This window comes from Saimiri boliviensis, chromosome 11 (assembly GCF_048565385.1).
Source record: "Saimiri boliviensis isolate mSaiBol1 chromosome 11, mSaiBol1.pri, whole genome shotgun sequence".
NCBI classification, from domain to species: domain Eukaryota; kingdom Metazoa; phylum Chordata; class Mammalia; order Primates; family Cebidae; genus Saimiri; species Saimiri boliviensis.
The window spans coordinates 55,546,366-55,565,430 of record NC_133459.1 but is presented as its reverse complement, the minus strand read 5'-3'; the positions used below and the strand labels follow the sequence as shown (position 1 = coordinate 55,565,430).

The 19,065-nt window shown below is 39.2% G+C and overlaps 1 protein-coding gene across 6 annotated transcripts in view; it reads left to right on the top strand.

Annotated features, from left to right (window-relative positions):
* The window catches only part of DAB1 (DAB adaptor protein 1), a 1,282,121-nt gene that overhangs the window by 1,122,281 nt on the left and 140,775 nt on the right, over window positions 1-19,065 (top strand). For all 6 annotated transcript variants that reach the window (XM_003921506.4, XM_074380884.1, XM_074380885.1 and 3 more), the window contains 2 exons: window positions 6,909-7,048; window positions 15,313-15,411. In XM_003921506.4, coding sequence (XP_003921555.1) covers window positions 6,909-7,048; window positions 15,313-15,411 — 239 coding nt within the window. The remainder of the gene's footprint in view (window positions 1-6,908; window positions 7,049-15,312; window positions 15,412-19,065) is intronic.

Genomic DNA, 19,065 nt, shown 5'->3' with positions numbered 1-19,065 from the left:
GATTACAGATAAAGCCTATTAGTTGTTGACGATTAGTTTGTTTACGGAACGAAGTGAAGCAAGTATATCAGAGCAGAAATCTTCAAACCCTTCAGTGCCGGATCGTTTTCCTCTGAGCCAAGTAGGAAAGAGTTAAAGAGGTGGTGCACCCTCCCCTACCGCACTGGCATTCCTGACCTGCCACAGGCACACTCACCCAGACAGCCGCAAATGACACCAAGTAGTATTTCTCACACTTAAGGAGATCCCTTTTAAACATTAGAAAAGAGGCCAGACGTGGTGGCTTCCGCCTGTAATGCCAACACTTTGGGAGGTCAAGGTGGGTGGATCACTTTAGCTCAGGGGTTGAAGACCAGACAAGCCAACACGATGAAACCCTGTCTCTACCAAAAATGCAAAAATTAGCCAGCATGGTGGCAGGTACCTGTAATCCCAGCTACTTGGCAGGCTGAGGCAGGAGAATCACTTGAACCTGAGAGGTGGAGGTTGCAGTGAGCCGAGACCACACTACTGCACTCCAGCCTGGGTGACAGAGTGAGACTTTGTGTCTAATAATAATAATAATAATAAAATATTAGAAAAGAAATTTTCAGGCTTTTAAGAAACTGGTGTTGAAGTCTCTGAAAGTATCTTTGAAATATACCATTAATAGTTTTTTTTCTTTACAACTGGCAAAATATTTAAAAGATTATTATCTATTTAAAAACCCCAAGCTGAAACTTTGGAAATTTTTATTCTGAGGACCCCAGTCTGAGCAATATCATCTTACAAGGGACTCTCTACATAAGCAAGTTGCTGTTTTCTAATGATCTTTGAGGATTGCCTGTTATGTAAATCAGCTCCATCTGCTTGGTCCCGCCAACTGATGCAGAATCTCACTGGAAGGGATTTAGGAATCTCTTGTTGCTGTGGTGGTTTTTACAGGGGATTCTTCATTACACTAAAATTAGAAAATTATAGCAAAACTCCATTGACTTTCCACTAGAATGTAAGTTCCCTGAGTATAAGAATATTTATATGTTTTGTTCACAGCAGCATCTGGAGGACCTTAGAATACAAATATAGTAGACACTCAATAGATATCAAATACAGGAGTGAATCACTTAATTACAGCCTTATACTTCTCCACATGTTGCTATAATGTTCTTTTTAATCTAATCCTCACAACAAACCTGGGTCATTAATAGCTCCTGTGGCCCAAAGAACAATGTTCGAAGGCCTTAGCCTGGCTTCCAAGATCCTTCATGATCTGGCTGCCCTTTGAGTGCGTTGCTCTAGCCATGCCCTCTAGTACTGTGGTTTGCAAGTGTAACAATTGGCCCTGGCTCACCCCACACCCATCTAATCAAAATCTGTGAGGTGGTGGGGATTTTTGTTTTTGTTTTTGTTTTTTTGAGACAATATTTCCTCATGTTGCCCAGCCTGGCTTCAAACTGCTGGGCTCAAGCAGTCCTCCCTCCTTGGCTTCCCAAAGTGCTAGGATTGCAGGTGCACTATACCACTCTGGGCTGTGGGGTGGTATTTTTTTTTTAATTCCCAAGGTTATTTCCAAAAGGTAATTAGGATTGCTAAACAGTCTAAGCCAACTACTCGTTGTCCAAATGTCCCCATACTTTTTGTTTATCTGGAAAGCTTTTCACCCTCTTCCCTACCTCTTCAACCCCTGCTTTTGTACAAGGCCTTACTCAAATGCCATCTTTCCTCTGTAGCTCTTCCTCATCATCTCTCTACCAAATACACAGTTTCTTCACCTCTTAGGAAAACACATCGCTTAAAAAAATAGGACCATAGCTGTGAGTATCATATAGTGCTAAGGTGTAGAGAATTTGTATATGACACCTTTTGAAATGTGGCTTTCTCTGGGCAGGAGAGAGGATACTTTTTGCTCACCCATATACCACTGGAAGCTAGCGTGAATAACACTGAGGCAGGACAGTATACAAATGCTGGTCATATGCTTAGGGTAACCACATAGTCTGTTAACCAGACTGGAATACTTTTGAGAGTAGTGAGGGATGCTAGTAACAGCGGTGTCCGCATAAAAGGTTCTGTGACGGTCATAGACAAACTGAAAGTATGATCACCCAAATAACAATGACCAATGTTGACTAAGCTCTTACTGTTTGCCAGCCTCTCATCGTCTTGCATGCTATTTGTCATTTCTTTAACCTTCACAGTGTCTCTACCGGGAGCGCCCATCAGTATCTATACTTAACTGATATGGACACTGTGACAGACGTGTAAAGGAACTTACCCACGATTATACAACTAAGGGGGTAGATGGGAGAGCTGGGACTTGAACTCAGGTCTTCTGAATCCAGAGCTCATGTTCTAGACCATTAAGGCCTATTACCTCCCAGTGGGAGAACTCAAGTCTTGGAGTAGGACAGGATGAGTTTCTATTCCAAGCTCTACCTGAAGTAACTTTAGTTACCTCTCTGGCTCCAGTTTTCTTCATCTGTAAAATAGTAACAGTGCTGGTTTTCAGTAACCTTGGAAAATTAAATGATGTAAGACATGAGAAGGGCATGTGTACTTGTGAACTATGTGTCTTAGGAGTAAGGCGTCTGCCAGTTTATCTGTAAGACATCTACTCAAGTAGCTGTGACAAACAAAAGAGGCTAAATTCTGTAACAGAACACAGAATAGGTCACAGAAAGCCGCATAGCCTAATGGCTAAGACCATGACATTTTACACAAGACCTGGGTTCAAACTGAGGTTCTGGGATTTGAATAGCTATTTCTCCAAAGAAGATATGCAAATGAACAATAAGCACATGAAAAGATGCTCAACATCATTACTCTTTAGGGAAATGCAAATCAAAGCTGCAATGAAACATCACTTAATACCTACTAGGATACCTAAAGTAAAAGAGACAGACAATAACAGACGTTGGGAAGAACATCTGGTAAAGAAACTGGAACCTTGTATTTGGCTAGGAGGGGTGTAAAATGGTGCAGACACTTTAGAAAAACAATTTGACGGTTCTCCAAAACGTTTGAGTTACCATATGACCCAACAATTCCTTTGTTAGGAAAAATTTTAACAGAATTGAACACATTCAGCGACACAAAAACTTGTACACGAGCGTTCACAGCAGCGTTATTTGTAATAGCCAAAGAATAGAAATAACCCAAAGGTCTATCAACTAATGTGGTATAACCACAAAATAGAATCATATTCAGCAAAAAATGCATAACTGATACATGCTGTAACATGGATGAACCTTGAGAACATGCTGCTAAGAAGCCAAAGCAAAAAAAAATTGTACATTATAAGGTAACAATTATATAAAATGTCTAGAATAGGCAAATCTGTAAAGATGGGAAGAGATTAGTGGTTGGTTACCATCAGAGGGAATGGGAAGATGGGCAGTGACAGCTAATGGGTACAGAGCTTCTTTTTGGGATGACAAAAATGTTCTAAAATTAGACAATAGTGATGGTTATACAATTCTATGACTATTCTAAAACCACTGGATTGTATACTTTAAAATGGCAAATTGTACAGTTTGTGAATTATATCTCAATATAGCTGTTATTTAAAAATTCAAGTTATCCTGTGGACTTTGGGGGTTTATTTTGTCTTCTGTTTAATAGGACTCATTAAAGAGCCTAACTCAAGAACAAATGTGAAGATTAAATGAGAAATTGCAGGTAAAACTCTTGGCACAGTAACTATACTAAATACTCAATAATAATAACCATATGGATGATTTTCCTCGAATACATGGTCTTTCTCTTCTCACTCTTGAAACAGAGGATCAGTGGTGTTTTCAGCAACATAGGCTGAGATTCATGGTGACCTAACATGCATGAAGACTGATCCTATTCCTAACACCTTTATATTGTACGTGCCTCAGATAGAATTAAAGCCTTATGGCTCTGATATCTGTTATTTATTTCTTAACTAATATAACTGAGACCTTGCTCAAGATGTGCTCATGAAAAATTACCCTTTTAATGGTGAAGCATTTAATGAGAAACTGGATTATCTACTGCATAAGTGCCCTTCATACAAATTAGCTTGGCCCTATGTCCTAATCTAAATTGGGCTCCCTACTTTCCTCTAAATGGCCTAATATTTTCTTATTAATCTCTGCCCTTGTTCACCTGCTATGGCTCTGCCTTTTCTTATGAATCTTATTTCTCGGCAGAGTTCTGTGCCCTGACAAATGTTTCTTAAGGCTGTCTTTGTATCTGACTTCTCGACATTTTCTTAGAGATGACTGATGACTGGAATCTGTTCCATTTTCAACCTGTCTCTCCATCCTCCAATAGAGTTTTAATCCTGCCAATGTATTGAGTGCCATCAGATTTGGGCCAGGTGAGTTTTGGTACGAGATAAAGATGGGGCTTTATAAGAAAGTTGCGTAGAAGAGAAGCAATTAATCCTGGTGGTTAGGCGAATAGGCTTGAAAACACAGAACACAAGCAAACCACAAGCATGGATTTTAACGTTAGACAAATCTAGGTTTAGGTCCTACTCAGTAAGTTTAGACAAGTTACACGACCTCTAATACTTTCAATTTAGAGCCCCATCTATAAAACCTGAATACCTACCTCGGCAATTATTTTCTGGGCTAAACAAGTTGATGCATATAACATGCTTAGTGATGAATGCTACCTGGTATTGTTATTATAATTAAAGTTTGGGGAAACCTCAGTGGTGAAAGAGATGTTATTATGGACTGAAATGGTGTCATGTGTTGAAGAGGAGAGCTGTTTATGATACAAGGTGTATTATGTCAAATGTTCCCTTTCTTCTTAGCTTCAGCCTCTCACATCTGCTCTCACAGAACACTGAGGCTTAATTATTATACTGACTATAGTTTCTGACTAATTATCCATGTGTTATATTTACTTTTTGGGATATTACTCAAAGGCTTTAATATACGAGGAGTCAGCAGGGGTGTCATGGAAAAAACAAAACAAAACTGGCAGTCAGGACCACAGGTCCAGGCCTGGCTGGGCAGACATTCCACCTCTCTGCCTGGGCTTATAATAGTGGTGATATTCATACCTGTAATCCCAGCACATTGGGAGGCCAAGGTGGTAGATTGCTTGAGTCTAGGAGTCCGAGACTGGGCAACATGGCAAAACCCTCTCTCTACAAAAAAAAAAAAAAAAAAAAAAAATCAAAAAATAGCCAGATATGACAGTGCATACCTGTTGTCCCAGCTACTTGGAAGGCTGAAGTGGGAGACTCGCCTGAGCCTGAGAGGTCGTGGCTGCAGTAAGCTGTGATGGCGCCACTGTACTCCTGGGTGAAGAAATGAGACACTGTCTCAAAACAAAAAAAACAAACAAACAAAAAAAAAAAAAACTACCATCTGCAGAAAACGTACCATGTAAATATTTGCTTCACACGTACTATCTCATTGAAGCTACTGTCCCTACTAATGCTGTAAGGTAGATACTTTATTGTCATTCAACATATTAAAAAACTGAGGCTTAGTTTAGTTGATTTATGAGAGGGAGTCATGATTTGAAATGAGGATGTCTGATTCTAAAGCTTGAACCTTCTTATACACCAAGCATAATACAAATACATTCATATTTGCAGCCATCAAAAACTGAAGCTACTGAGGGTACAGATGTTGTCCCATTCATCTGTTGCAGTGAATAATAGCAGTGGTACAGAAGAGATGCTCAGTAAGGGATGAATGAATAAATGAATTAAATGAAAGTTGTGTTTTGGCAGTAGAAAAGTACTATATGATGGTTAGTGACTGCTGTTGCTTTTTTTCTATTTTAAGCATGTCTTTTGATAATTCTCAATCCCACAGTATAGAAAGGACTTAGTTTGCACGTCTATACATAGAGGAGAATGGGCCAAATTATCTCTAATGTCCTCAGCTCTGTGTTTCTGGCAGAGGAGGTAAGCATGATGGAGGAGGAATCAAGAGTTGAAGTTGATGTTCTAGGAGATGAATATCAGACAGCTAGGACACTCCGGGTTTTAAGAATCACCTGTACAATGTCTAGACCTATGACTAGTCAAAGCATGATGAGCTTAATGATGTGTTTGAATTCCTATGTATTCATCTTATTTGTGACTATGTTTACTTGGACAAGCCACCTAAACTCTCTGACCTTCGACTTCATCATCTAGAGAATGGAAATGGTTTGCTTGTTGTGAAGAGTGGGGATAACGTTTATAGAACATCTGTCATGAAGCACTTGCTTGGTTCAGGGTTAACTTTATTGTCCTCACTTCATATAGATATGCTTGAACTCCTGGATGATGTGTCTTAGCAAAACATTATCTTAATAATTATTGAGAGAGCCTGTTGGAAGGTGTGGACATATAATAGCAAGGAGCGTGGAAGCCTATTTCCCTGTACACATGAGTTATCAGAAGAGATGTCATAAAACCATTTTTTGATAATTGTCCTCAGGTCATTACTCTGGAGTTTCACTGTAAAACAGCTCCTGGAATTGGGTGGGAAGAGGGTCTTGGACCCTGGCCAAGCTGTTATTGAATGTTGGCAATACCAGAGATTCGGTGCTAATATTATTCTAACAACTATTTCAGACATGAACTCTTAGTGGGTGATTATTATCATATGTGGAATATCTCTTGTTTATCAAACCCTGAATTAGATGCTTCACACATATTATCTGATTTATTTATCATAATGCCCTGTTGGGGTGGTTATTTTTAACTTATTTTTCCCTACCTGAGAAAACTGAGTCTCAGAAAGGAGAAGTAATTTGTCTCAGGACTTAAATGGATGGAGCCAGAATTTGCATCTGGGAATACTACTGTTCTTTTCTCCTGGATCCAGTGATTTGACTTTCCGAAAATATAGATGAAACCAGATGGTGGATCTTGGAATTGTGGATACTCAAAGCTACTGGGGTTGTCACAACGACATATTTGAATCTGCTTTTTCTCTTTCTAGGTCAGGATCGCAGCGAAGCCACTTTGATAAAGAGGTTTAAAGGTGAAGGGGTCCGGTACAAAGCCAAATTGATCGGGATTGATGAAGTTTCCGCAGCTCGGGGAGACAAGTTATGTCAAGATTCCATGATGAAGCTCAAGGTGCGATGCAAACATTGTCTTTTAAGTACCTTGTGTTTAATGTGAATGGGGAAAAGAAATCATTACCATCATGATCATAAATAACTTTATTCATTTATTGGTAAATTACTTGGCTCACTGTTGAATCACTATATTTATTCATTGGGAAGAGATTTCAATCAGTCAGCAAATGTTTATTGAGCACCTACCATGTGGAGACATTTTGGTAGACCCAGTTTTACAATTTTTGAGTGTATCACATTTTATTCCATTTTATTTTCATTTTGAAACTCCTGCAAAAATAAAAATACAAAATTATCAAAATGTTTCGTCCCTCACATTTTATGAACTTTACCACCTTGTTATTTTTGAATAAATTTTATATGTTTTGCAATATGGTAAGAGATGGTAACACAAAAGTTGATGCCATTCATTCTTGTAATTTCTGCTAATGTACCACAAACACTTTAAAATAATAGTTTTAAAGTAATATATAACCATATTTTGGGATTTGCAGATATTATGAAGAGGTTTCTGATTTTAAATACTATAAAGGAGCCTTTACTCTGAGGAATCTAAGAAATAAATTAGAATTTTTAAAAATATACAAAATAAATTATTTTATTAAACAGCCTTAAAACTATACTAAAGTAACACTTATTTAAGATTCTGATGTCCATATATTCTGTTTCTTTTTTTAAAAGGTTATAAAATATTGAAAAAAATAAATGATTTAGTAAGAAGTCTATAATTATAATCAAATGTATTTCAAACATATATAACTATTTTTCCGATTACAGAATTCACTTATGTACATTATGAAATATTTTGAAAATACAGAAAAATGTAGGAAAAAATTGAAATAATCCATAATCCCACAATCAATGTCAACATTTTTCTGTATAATTTACAAGCTCTTTTTGTGCTTTTACATACATAATATATGAATTATACATATATAATAAAATTGGAATTATAATTTATACAGTTTCCTGTCCTGGGACATTTTTCCTTTGTCTAATAATATATATTAGCTTTTCCCTTTGTCTAATAATATATATGATCTTGTATATATTTTATATATATATATATATGTCTTCAAATGGCCCATGAAAATATTACTTGGTCAATGAAATATTTTCAAATGTAAGAGAAAAGAAAGAACGAAAAAGCTTGGTAAGTGTGTAAAAGTATTAAAATGTGATAAAATCTGCATCACCTTTACTTTCATAAATGCTTAGTAAATCACAGCTATTATTTTTGTTTATGCTATACAAATTTTAATAGGTTAGCATATATAACAGATGCTGTGTTTCCCTGTAGTACAGCTCTAAGAATCATGAGTTTTAAAACTCTTAATTTTCTACACTGGATATCCATTTATATATTTTCTTTTTATTTGTTAAGCTGTTATATACATAAACTTTATTTTAATAGTTACATATCTACTATAAAGTATACTAGAAAAAGGCAGAAAAGACATCAAAATCATGATTCCACAATCACCTTGGAAGAAGTTAGTGCATTTTTTTTCAATAATTAAGCAATGTTATGCAGTTTTAGTGTAGTCCCGTGATGAGTTTTCTTCTGCCAAGTTCAAATCTGAGTGGTACATAGATAAGAACTAGACACGAAGAATCCCAAACTACAGCTTTCTGACTGATAAATTGCTGGCCTGGAGGATGTGACTTAGATACACAGCCACAGGGAGCATCCCTGAATGAGATGAGCTATTCTATTTGGTTTGTGGGGATGTTGGGCAACTGCAGATCCCCCTATTCCTCCAACCCCTACCCTTGCTCACAGTAGGACCCGTGACTCATGCATAAGATCAGATGAGAATACAGTCTGTCTATCAGTAGGCAGATTGCATAGAGAGCCCCAGAAGAGATCCATCTTTGTATGCTCAGCTGCTGCTTCAATGTCTCCAATCAGATAGAGCCACACCTGCCATCCCAAGGAGACCCTAAGCAAAGATGGGGATAAGGGCCAAGATCCTGATTATTTCTGAAGTCCCTCTTCAATGAATATCAAGTCTGGCAAATGGAGATAAGCTCTAACAAATCTTAATTAAAAGACATGAAGAAAATGCAAAGATCTGGTTGTCACCCAGAGCCACAAGTGAGGAGGAGAAAGAAGCTTATGCTCCCAGCATCTGGGAGATGGCCATTCACCAGGTTTGGTCACAGAGCACCTCATCAGCCAGCTGCCTTCATGGAAACACTGAGGCCTACATGGATCTGAGTCAGGAGTTGGCCTCTGCTTCCTGAACATTCTCACTCAGGATTAACCTTGGTCCAAGCTAGCTGGACTAGGCCTAGCAATGGCTACCAGTCGTGTATGTTTGTGTGTGTGCGTGCACGTGCGTGTGTGTTACCTGCAGTGAAGTGCTCCATCTGTCACCTCTCATAACCATGAGGTCCCCAAAGCCCTGAGAGATTGTCCTACCATAACATACTCCTGTCAGATATGCTGAACTTGAGGGGTCCTTGGTTCCCAGACAGTTGTGTTTCATTATTTGCAGGTTGCTGTGAAGAATGTTGACATTTCAGCTCCCAGTGGTTTTTCTTTAGGAAACACAGAAACATAAATGATCAATTCTCCATTTGGCCATCTGCCCAGGAAAGTAAGAGATGGAGAAGTACAAAATGCCTCTTACCCTTGTAAAAAGGCCCACTTGCTCACGTTAGGCTTTATGAGGAATAAAATTCTGTTTCCTTTGCTAGACTCTCTAAAGCTAGTGCATGTTCTTGCATTAGAGAGTTTTCTCTCTGATTGTAGGGGATTGAGAGGGGATTCATATCATGAGTATGAGTGATCCATTGCCTATCTACCAGCAAAGCATCATCATCATCATCATCATCATCATCATCATCATCATCATCATCATCTGTTTGACATCATAATATGTTAATTTCAATCCACAAAGCATTTCCACATATATTGTATCTTTTTATCTTATGAGATACATATTAGCGTCCCTGTTTTGTGAAGAAGAAATATGAGGTTCAGAGAAGTTAAGGCATTTGTCTCACAGCCTTCGTTTAATCTGTGATAAAATGAATTCTAACCCAGATACCAAGAGGGCCAATGTTGGACAAGGCACAGTTCTGCCCTTAATTGTATTCTGTTTTGTATTTACATTTAACTTACTGTAGCTCCCAAACTAGATCTTAAGCTCCTATTAGTAAGCTACTACCCAGTAGTCACATCTCACATCACTGACATCTAAAGTAGTCAGCTTTCAGAGACATTGGCAAAATGGTGGTGATTGAAGTTAAGGAAAAGGATGCGGTCTCCAAAGACAGCACCTGGAGAGCTAAGTTCAGAACCCTAAATATGTCAGTCAGAGTCCTGCAAGAACCAATATCTACCTTGGAAAGGTCAGTTGAGGATACCTTAATGAAGGAGTTACTTGCAAAGGGCAGGCAAATTTAAGGTAGCAAATGAGGGGTGGTGAGGAACTCAGAATGTAGCAGCAGTGGGAAGCTATTACCACTCCTAGGAAGATACATATTTACTGGAACACAGGGAAAGCAGAATTGATAAGAAAGTCTCCCTTTCTCACCACACAAAATACAGCTACTACCAGAAATATAAACGAAGGATGAGAAGGGAATGGGGAGCAATGCCCTGAACTCTCTCTCTCTTTCCACCCAGTGATCTCCTGTCTGTGCCTTCCATTGATGGAACACAACTGGAGCCATGGAGAAGGAAGCTCAGGAGACCAGAGAATGCAATTCTAGTCTGCAGTGCTCAGTCTCTGGGCAAAAACAGGACAGAAAAAGATATTTGTATTCCCTTTTTTAACTGGGAAAAAATTAAACTTAGAATGAGTTTTTTTCCCCTTGGTTCATATAGCTGGTAACTAGCTAGAAGGAGAATGGAGAATGGAGACTAGGTTTATTACATGGGGCTTTCTGGAATAGCATTCTGAGGTTTTGAGAATTCATGTCTGAAGCGTGTTGCATTACACACATGCTTTATATGTTCCATGGAGAGCAGTCATAACATTGGGTGCATGTACCCTGCTGTGTGAATATTCTCGGATCCCTTTCATGTATATCATACATCTGATTCTCACAGCAACCCCTGGGCTGGACAGGGCAGCCTGTGAATCTTGGCTGGCATGCCTACCCTTTTCTCTATATGTAACCTCCACTATTGAGATACTGCCTGCCTGTGACTCTCTTGGGGATGCCTTGTCGATCATTTCACACAGTGCCTAGCACGTGGTATTGCTTAATCATATCAATATTAGCTCTTGAAAGAATGAGAACTGTTATTTCCGGTGCCCTCCTAGGTGCATAGTTTTCTTAAGTGTTCTAACACTCTTATGAGGTCAGAAACATGATTCTCATTTTGGAGTTCTTCACTACTAAGTTTGCAAGCTGTTGGTTCTACCTAGCTATTTTCATAAACTTTTGGACCTATTTGTAGCATGCATTATTGTGTGGTCATTTTTTTAAAAATCTGTTTCTCAAAAGGAGCCCTTAGAGAACCGAGTATTGTAGTAGAAGGATTCCTACCTTGAGAATCAGAAAGATCATTGTGTGACTTTCAGTTCTATGACTTATTAGGTCTTTTAGGTTCGAGGAGGTCATTTGATCCCCTGGCTTTATGTTTCCTCCTCTGTAAAATGCTGGAGGTAATTCTTACTTCCCAGGATTGTGATACTGACTAAATTATGTGACAGGTAAGAGAACCTCTAGCATAGGCACCCAAGAAAATGTTTGACTCTCTGGTTTCCAGGTTTCCAGTGGTGATTTACTGGGTCAGGTGGCTAATATGAGGCACAGAGTCCGTAACAGGACCTGCAACCACATCTTCTGATTCCCTAATAAGAGCTGTCTCCTGGGCCTCTGTTAGTTCTGCACAGTGGCCATGAATAATCCTGTGGGGAGATGAGCCCCTGAGGATACTGTCTTGTGGCAGGCCCACTCTAGACTGTGTGCAGTTTTTCTGAGCTTGGCCCATAGTCCTGTCTCACAAGAAAAACACACTTGATAAAAATGGGACTTTTCTTTCCCCAAAACTAGCACCTTATGGATTGTCCTTCTTTTTCTCATTCGTCATGTAAAGTCACCATCAGCAGCCCCAAGCGGAAATGCTCCTGGAACATGTATGTTGGCTTCTTTACATACAGCTGTATTCTACCAGGGAATTGTGTGATAGCGACTGATACCAACATGCAAGGGGGGCTTGGTATCCGATCAGCACTGCTGTGTTCCAGGAATTATTGCTATTTGATATTCCAGGAAATCTGTGAGCTAGGAACTGTTAGGACTGTTTTGGAGATGGAGACATTGACGCTTAGATGCAGCCCTCTCCCTGCCCCATCCTGTATTCTTCCCGCCTAAAGGAAGAAGGAATAAAACCAGAAGGAGACAGTCTTCTCCCTTTTGACAGTTCTTCCGGTACTTTCCTTTAGGAGGGCACGTCTTAGTCCATTTGCGCTACTGTAAAAAAATGCCTGAGACAGGGTAATTCATAAAAAAAACAAACATTTTCTCATAGGTCTGGATGCTGGGAAGTCCAAGATCAAGGGGCCAGCAGTTTGGGTGTCTAGTGAAGGCCCTGGTCTCTCTGCTTCCAAGGTGGTGCCTGTTACTGCATCCTCCAAAGGGGATGCATACTGTATCCTCACAACAGAAAAGCAGAAAGGGTAATGAACCCATTCTCTGAAGGCCTTTTATATGAACCCTAATTTCCTCTACAAGTGTTTTATCCTTAGCATTTAATCATCTCCGAGTACTATCACACTGACAATTAAGATTCAACGCATGCATTTGAGGGGACACATTCAGCCCACAGCAAGGAGCTTGTTATTTTCCTGGATATCTGAGATTAAAGGTTGGGATGCATTGGGGTGCGAAGGGATAGTAACGTATTATTTCACCCCAAATTCATCCAAGAACTCAGATTTCAAAGTCAAGTGAGGGAAAGTCACTTTCCTTCTCTTTGAGTTCCTGCTTTACACTAGGCTCCATTCTCAACCCCGGGCACAAACCAAATAAAACAAAGTTTTATGCACAATTGAGCTTTTGTTCTATTTGGCAAAGGCATACAATCAACAAATGAATTTGTGAAATGTCAGATGGTCGTAACTTCCAGGAGGAAAGTGAAGCAGGGAAAACAAAAGAGATGCAATTTGGCATAAAGGGTATGCTCTGTTGGTTAAAAGGGTCAGAGAGGGTGGCATTAAACCAAAATTAGGAGTTACCCCTGGGATTCCAAAAACATACTTTGGCCATTTCTGCATGTTCCTTAAAAGCATCCCATAGTGAATTCATGGGAAAACAAGGAGCACATTGAGCAATCTAGAAACCACTGAATGTGGGGCGGGATTGAGGAGACAGAGAACCCTGCTTTGTTTCTGAGTTATGACTTCCTCTAACCTTTTAGAGATCATTCACTGGAGGAGGGGTCTTATGTCAATATGGAGCAGCTCTGAAGGACTGAAAGAAGAAGATTGGGCGGGGGTTGTAGGGAGAGAGACTTAGGCTCCCCAGAAAGAAGACACATGTAAAGGATAACCACAGGTCCCAGCTCCACATGCTAGGAAAGCTGAGTTGTGGTTTCAGCTCTTTCACCAATTCCCTGTGCCATCTCAGGACTCTACCACCTTTCAGGTCATCATGTTTCTCATCTGTCAGTTGAGAAACTTGGATCTATTCGCTTTAAGGTTTTCTGTGGCTCTATACATTCTGCATGTCTGTGAGTGTGTAAGACGTGCTTGAGAATGAATGGGTGACATATGAAAAAGGGAATTTCATACTAGTAGGTGTCTAAACAGAAACTGGAACACAAACTGTAATTGACATTCATGCATTTTCTAGAAGAAATTTTTATTGCATTTCTTCAGTATACCAGGTATTGTGCTAAGTACTTTGTCAAAATGTTCGTTTAATTATCTCAACCCTGCAAAAAAATACATTTACACTTGATGAAGTGAAACTAAGAGGTTAAATAATTTGTCGAAGATCACACAGAACCAGGAGTATAACTTAGATATTCTGATTCCACAGAATATTTCCATTATGCAAAGTAAGGATAAACAAGCATCCTCAAAAGAATGTGCCTTCCTTATACCTCTGGTCGTACCTACTGCTCTCTAACACCAATCATTTCCTAACACTGATGCTGAGAATAGCATAGTACTTTTTATCTCCTGAAAATATGAAATCAATATTATCTTAGATTTTTCTTCTTCTAAAAGCCCAGAACTATACTGCTGAAGAGTTACACTTAATCTTGCCATCTTTAGAGGCTGCCAGTAATGAGAGGGTAGAAGCTTCAAGGCCCCTAATGCATGGTTGTTAACAGCCCCTGAGAGCGTAGATCCCTTGAAAGGTCTTTATCCCCTGAGTTGTACCCTAGTATGGAGCTCATGCTTTCCTGTCACTGGCCACCACAGAATCTAATTTGAAAAGCAAATGTCTTTATTCTTAACTTGAATCGTATCAACTTTGGGGGACTCTGGACAGCACATATTCATTTAGCAATTATTTGCTGAGTACCTCCTGCCCTCCAGCGATTGTCCTAAGCACTAGAGATAATGCAGTGAACAAAGTACCATCACACCCTTTGATGAAGCTTACCTTCTCACTGACTGATAGACATATCTTTGGCTTATAAAACATTTGCAAAGGTGAGGAAACAGTTTTTTTGATCAATGGAATGCAAGAATGACAGGAACAAGGGTAGTGGCAAACACAAAATGTCTTTGGATAAAAATGACAATCAATAGGCAGTTAACTACGATGAACACACTTTTTTCCAGCAGAATGGACAGTCTAGCATTTGTTTTTATTTTCTTTCTATTATCTAAAATTGATTCATATGAAAACTTTTTCCAGAATTATAAAAAATAAAATTATATGTAGGAATATACTTAGTGGCTCACCTTTATTTAAAAGATTAAAACCATATCTAATATAAAACCCAGAAAAGACATTAACTTGAAGACCGTATTGTTCTGTCTTGCGACCCCCAATTCTGAGCTGAGCATCTAGACACCATTAGGAAATCTATAAATGATGATTAGTTAAGGGAGTGAACATTCAAATATCTCTCTATGCAATGTGTTAGAACCGCTAGGATAAGCATTACCTTAAAACACCAAGTAGATGTAAGTGCATTGAGTAGAGAAACGTGGAAGTGTAGAGGAAAAGCAGTGTGCATGATTGGTGGCATGGGTTGATGATATCTGACGTGCCTTTGGGACCAGAGAGAATTTTCAAATGAAAACACTAAAGTAAAAGCCATGTTCTTCCTTTCAACAGGGTGTTGTTGCTGGCGCTCGTTCCAAAGGAGAACACAAACAGAAAATCTTTTTAACCATCTCCTTTGGAGGAATCAAAATCTTTGATGAGAAGACAGGGGTAAGTAAAACAATCACATGGCATTGTGAAATTGAATCCATTGACAGATGTGCCCTTAAAAGCCTCTACTCTCTGGGCAGGAATATAAAACAAGCATAAAAACACATAAAGCAGCTGACAAACTTGATCAACTGTGATCATCCATCAAAGCAAGTCTCTTTACTGACTTGGCCACAGTATGACTGTACTGTATTTCTTATAGTGTAATTGTGATAAAAGTGTCACACTATCTTGGTAATCTGATAGAAGATTGATGAGCTTTGAAGATCAATGGGTAATGTGACAGTTTAAGTTAAATTTCTTTGTATGTTGGCAATTTTAATGACATACGTCCTAGGGGGAGATACATGTACATCTTTTGACTCGGTCAAAGCATCCAGACTCTCTTGAGTGTAACGTGGAGCACCTTGCAATTGCTGTAATCAAAAAAGTAAATGGAGTTCTCAATCTTAAAAAAAAAAAAATCTGTCACTGCTCTATCAGGAAATTTAAGGGCTGATATGTTTGTTGAACCCACCAAATAAGTGGTTTGTATTTTCATCAACCTTACAGCTGCAATTAACTTCCAGATTCATCCCCAGGGCCCTCCTGACACTGTCAGTCCTGTCATCGATGGTAAGGGGAAAATAGAAAAACCTTCTATAATCAGTTTTCCAAGAGAATAAGAGTCAAATAGATGTCTTTTTCCTTATATGTATTCAGTGTTTTACACCTCCACATATGCCCACTTACAAGAATTTCATGAAGATAATTTATCAAGCACTTTATAAACAATACTTAACTAGCCAAGTTACGTAACCTTGGTCATTTTGCATTATTATTTTCACAACAAGTATGAAGGTAGCATAAGGGTAGAAAATGATAGTTTAAATGTAAAAATGGATTTTCTTGAAAGAAAGTTATAGAAAAAATATTCATAAATAACTAGTAATAGAATGGATATTCTATTATCATAACAGCATATGATATATGCTGATCATAACAGCATTACTTTCAGCAGCCAAAAGGTAGAAGCAACCCATGCCTGTAGATGGATAAATATATAAACAAAATGTTATATATATATATATATATATATATATATACAGTGAAATTCTATGGAGCTCTAGAATGGAAGAAAATTCTGATATGTGCTACAATGTGTATGAACCTTGAAGACGTTAGGCTGAGTGAATTAAGCCAGGCACAGAAAGAGAAATATTTTATGATACCACTTATATGAATTACTTAGCATAGTCACAGTCATAAAGACAGAAAGGAGAATGGTGATTGCCAGAGGCGAGGGAAAAGGAAAAATGAAGTGTTATTATTTAGTAGGCTTGAGGTTTCAGTTTGGGAAGATGGAATCTTTTGGAGATGGATAGGGATGATGGTTGCACAAAAATGTGAATGTGTTTAATGCCACTGAATCTCACCTGAAAAATGGTTAAAATGGTAAATTGCATGTTATATATTTTACCGCAATAAAAAATAGCTAGATGTAACTCCCATTACTGAGTGCCCCCTATATACTAGATGTGTGTTAGTCAGTTTACACACCGTTTCATTCTTGCAACATTTCTATGAGGTGATAATAATAATAGTTACCTCATCAAGTACATATTATATGCCAGGCATTGTCGTAAGCCCTTAAAATACCAGGTTCTTTAATCCTTACAACAACTCTAGGAGGTATATGGTACTTTATTTATTTATTTATTTATTTATATTTATTTATTGAGACATAGTTTTGCTCTGTTGCCCAGGCTGGAGTACAGTGGTGCAAACTTGGCTCACCGTAACCTCCACCTCCCGGGTTCAAGTGATTCTCCCTCCTCAGCCTCCTGAGTAGCTGGGACTACAGGTGTGCATCACCATACTCAGCTAATTTTTTTGTATTTTTTTTTTTTTTAGTAGAGACAGTGTTTTACTGTGTTAGCCAGGATGATCTCAATCTCCTTACCTCATGATCCACCCACCTCAGCCTCTTAAAGTGCTGGGATTATAGGCATGAGCCACCATGCCCAGCTGGTAGATGGTACTATTATCCTCATTTTATAGTTGAAGACAGCGAGGACAGAAAAGTTTACAGAACTTTTTGGCAGTAGGGGGTGACAGAGGCAGGATCAGAACCTAGGCAGTCTGGGTTCTGAATCCTTGTGTTTAACAATGATGCCTGTTATCTCTCAAGATAAATCTTTTCTAAGTTCATCCACGTTTTGTATTCTTTTTCTTTTTTTAACTTAGGTCCAGGGATACGTGTGCAGGTTTATTATATAGGTAAACTCATGTCACAGGGTTTGTTGTACAGATTATTTCGTCACCTAGGTACTAAGCCTAGTACCTGATACTTATTTTTTCTCTTTCTCTCCCTCCTTCAATTCTCCACTCTCAAGTAGGCTCCAGTGTCTATTGTTCCTGCCTGTGTGTCCATGAGTTTTCATCATTTAGCTCCCATTTATAAGTGAGAACATGTGGTATTTGGCTTTCTGTCTGTTAGTTTGCTAGGGATAGTGGCCTCCAACTCCATCTACATTCCCACAGAAGATGTGATCTCATTCCTTTTTATGACTGCGTAGTATTCCATGGTGTATATGTACATTTTCTTTAGTCAGTCAGGTGCAGCCACAGAGGAGACACAGGAGAGCCTCTGGAATAAAAAACCAGTTTGTTGGCCGGGCGCGGTGGCTCAAGCTTGTAATCCCAGCACTTTGGGAGGCCGAGGCGGGTGGATCACGAGGTCAAGAGATCGAGACCATCCTGGTCAACATGGTGAAACCCCGTCTCTATTAAAAATACAAAAAATTAGCTGGGCGTGGTGGCGCGTGCCTATAATCCCAGCTACTCAGGAGGCTGAGGCAGGAGAATTGCCTGAACCCAGGAGGCGGAGGTTGCGGTGAGCCGAGATCGCGCCATTGCACTCCAGCCTGGGCAACAAGAGCGAAACTCTGTCTCAAAAAAAAAAAAAAAAACAACCAGTTTGTTATACTCACAGGGTCCCAGAGACTGGAGCACAGCACACCACACAGGGCCACACGGGAAAGACACCAGGGTGGTCAGGAAGCAAAAGACAAGGAGCAGAAAGGGGACACCTAAGGCCACTCCTTGGTTTTTGGTATTGGGATTCCCGCTGGAAAGGTAAGGCAGGTGAGGGTGAGCCATTGGCTAGTTTGAATCATTTTGTCTGGCTTTAAGCTGTAAGGGTGATCCCCCTCTACCTTGAGATGATGAAGATGAGGAATATTGCTTTCTGGGGTGTTATGAGCCAGGTAGAGGAGGGATGGCTCTGGTTGGTTAGTTTGCATATCAAAGACAGGATCCTTTTGCTATGTTTAAAAATTGAGAAGCAGTCTCTCCCTAGCCAGTAAGATTTCTTAAGATGTCAAAACATCATCATATACAGAAAATTTAAAAATATTTCCAAATCAGCCCAGCATGTGGGACGCAGGACTGGGATTTAACCTCAAGTCAGCCTGAATCAAAAACCAATGTAATTTGCCTCTGTTTTATAGAGGAAGGTGGGCCTATCTGGGGACACCTTGGCAGAAGGGAGTTTAACATGAAGGCACTAGCATTGGTAGTAAAAGGGCTTGAATTAAACAGGATTGTAAGCCTAATGTAAGTTTTATCTGCCTTCATAAAAATAGGGCTTCAAAATCCTGAGCAGCTGGGCTC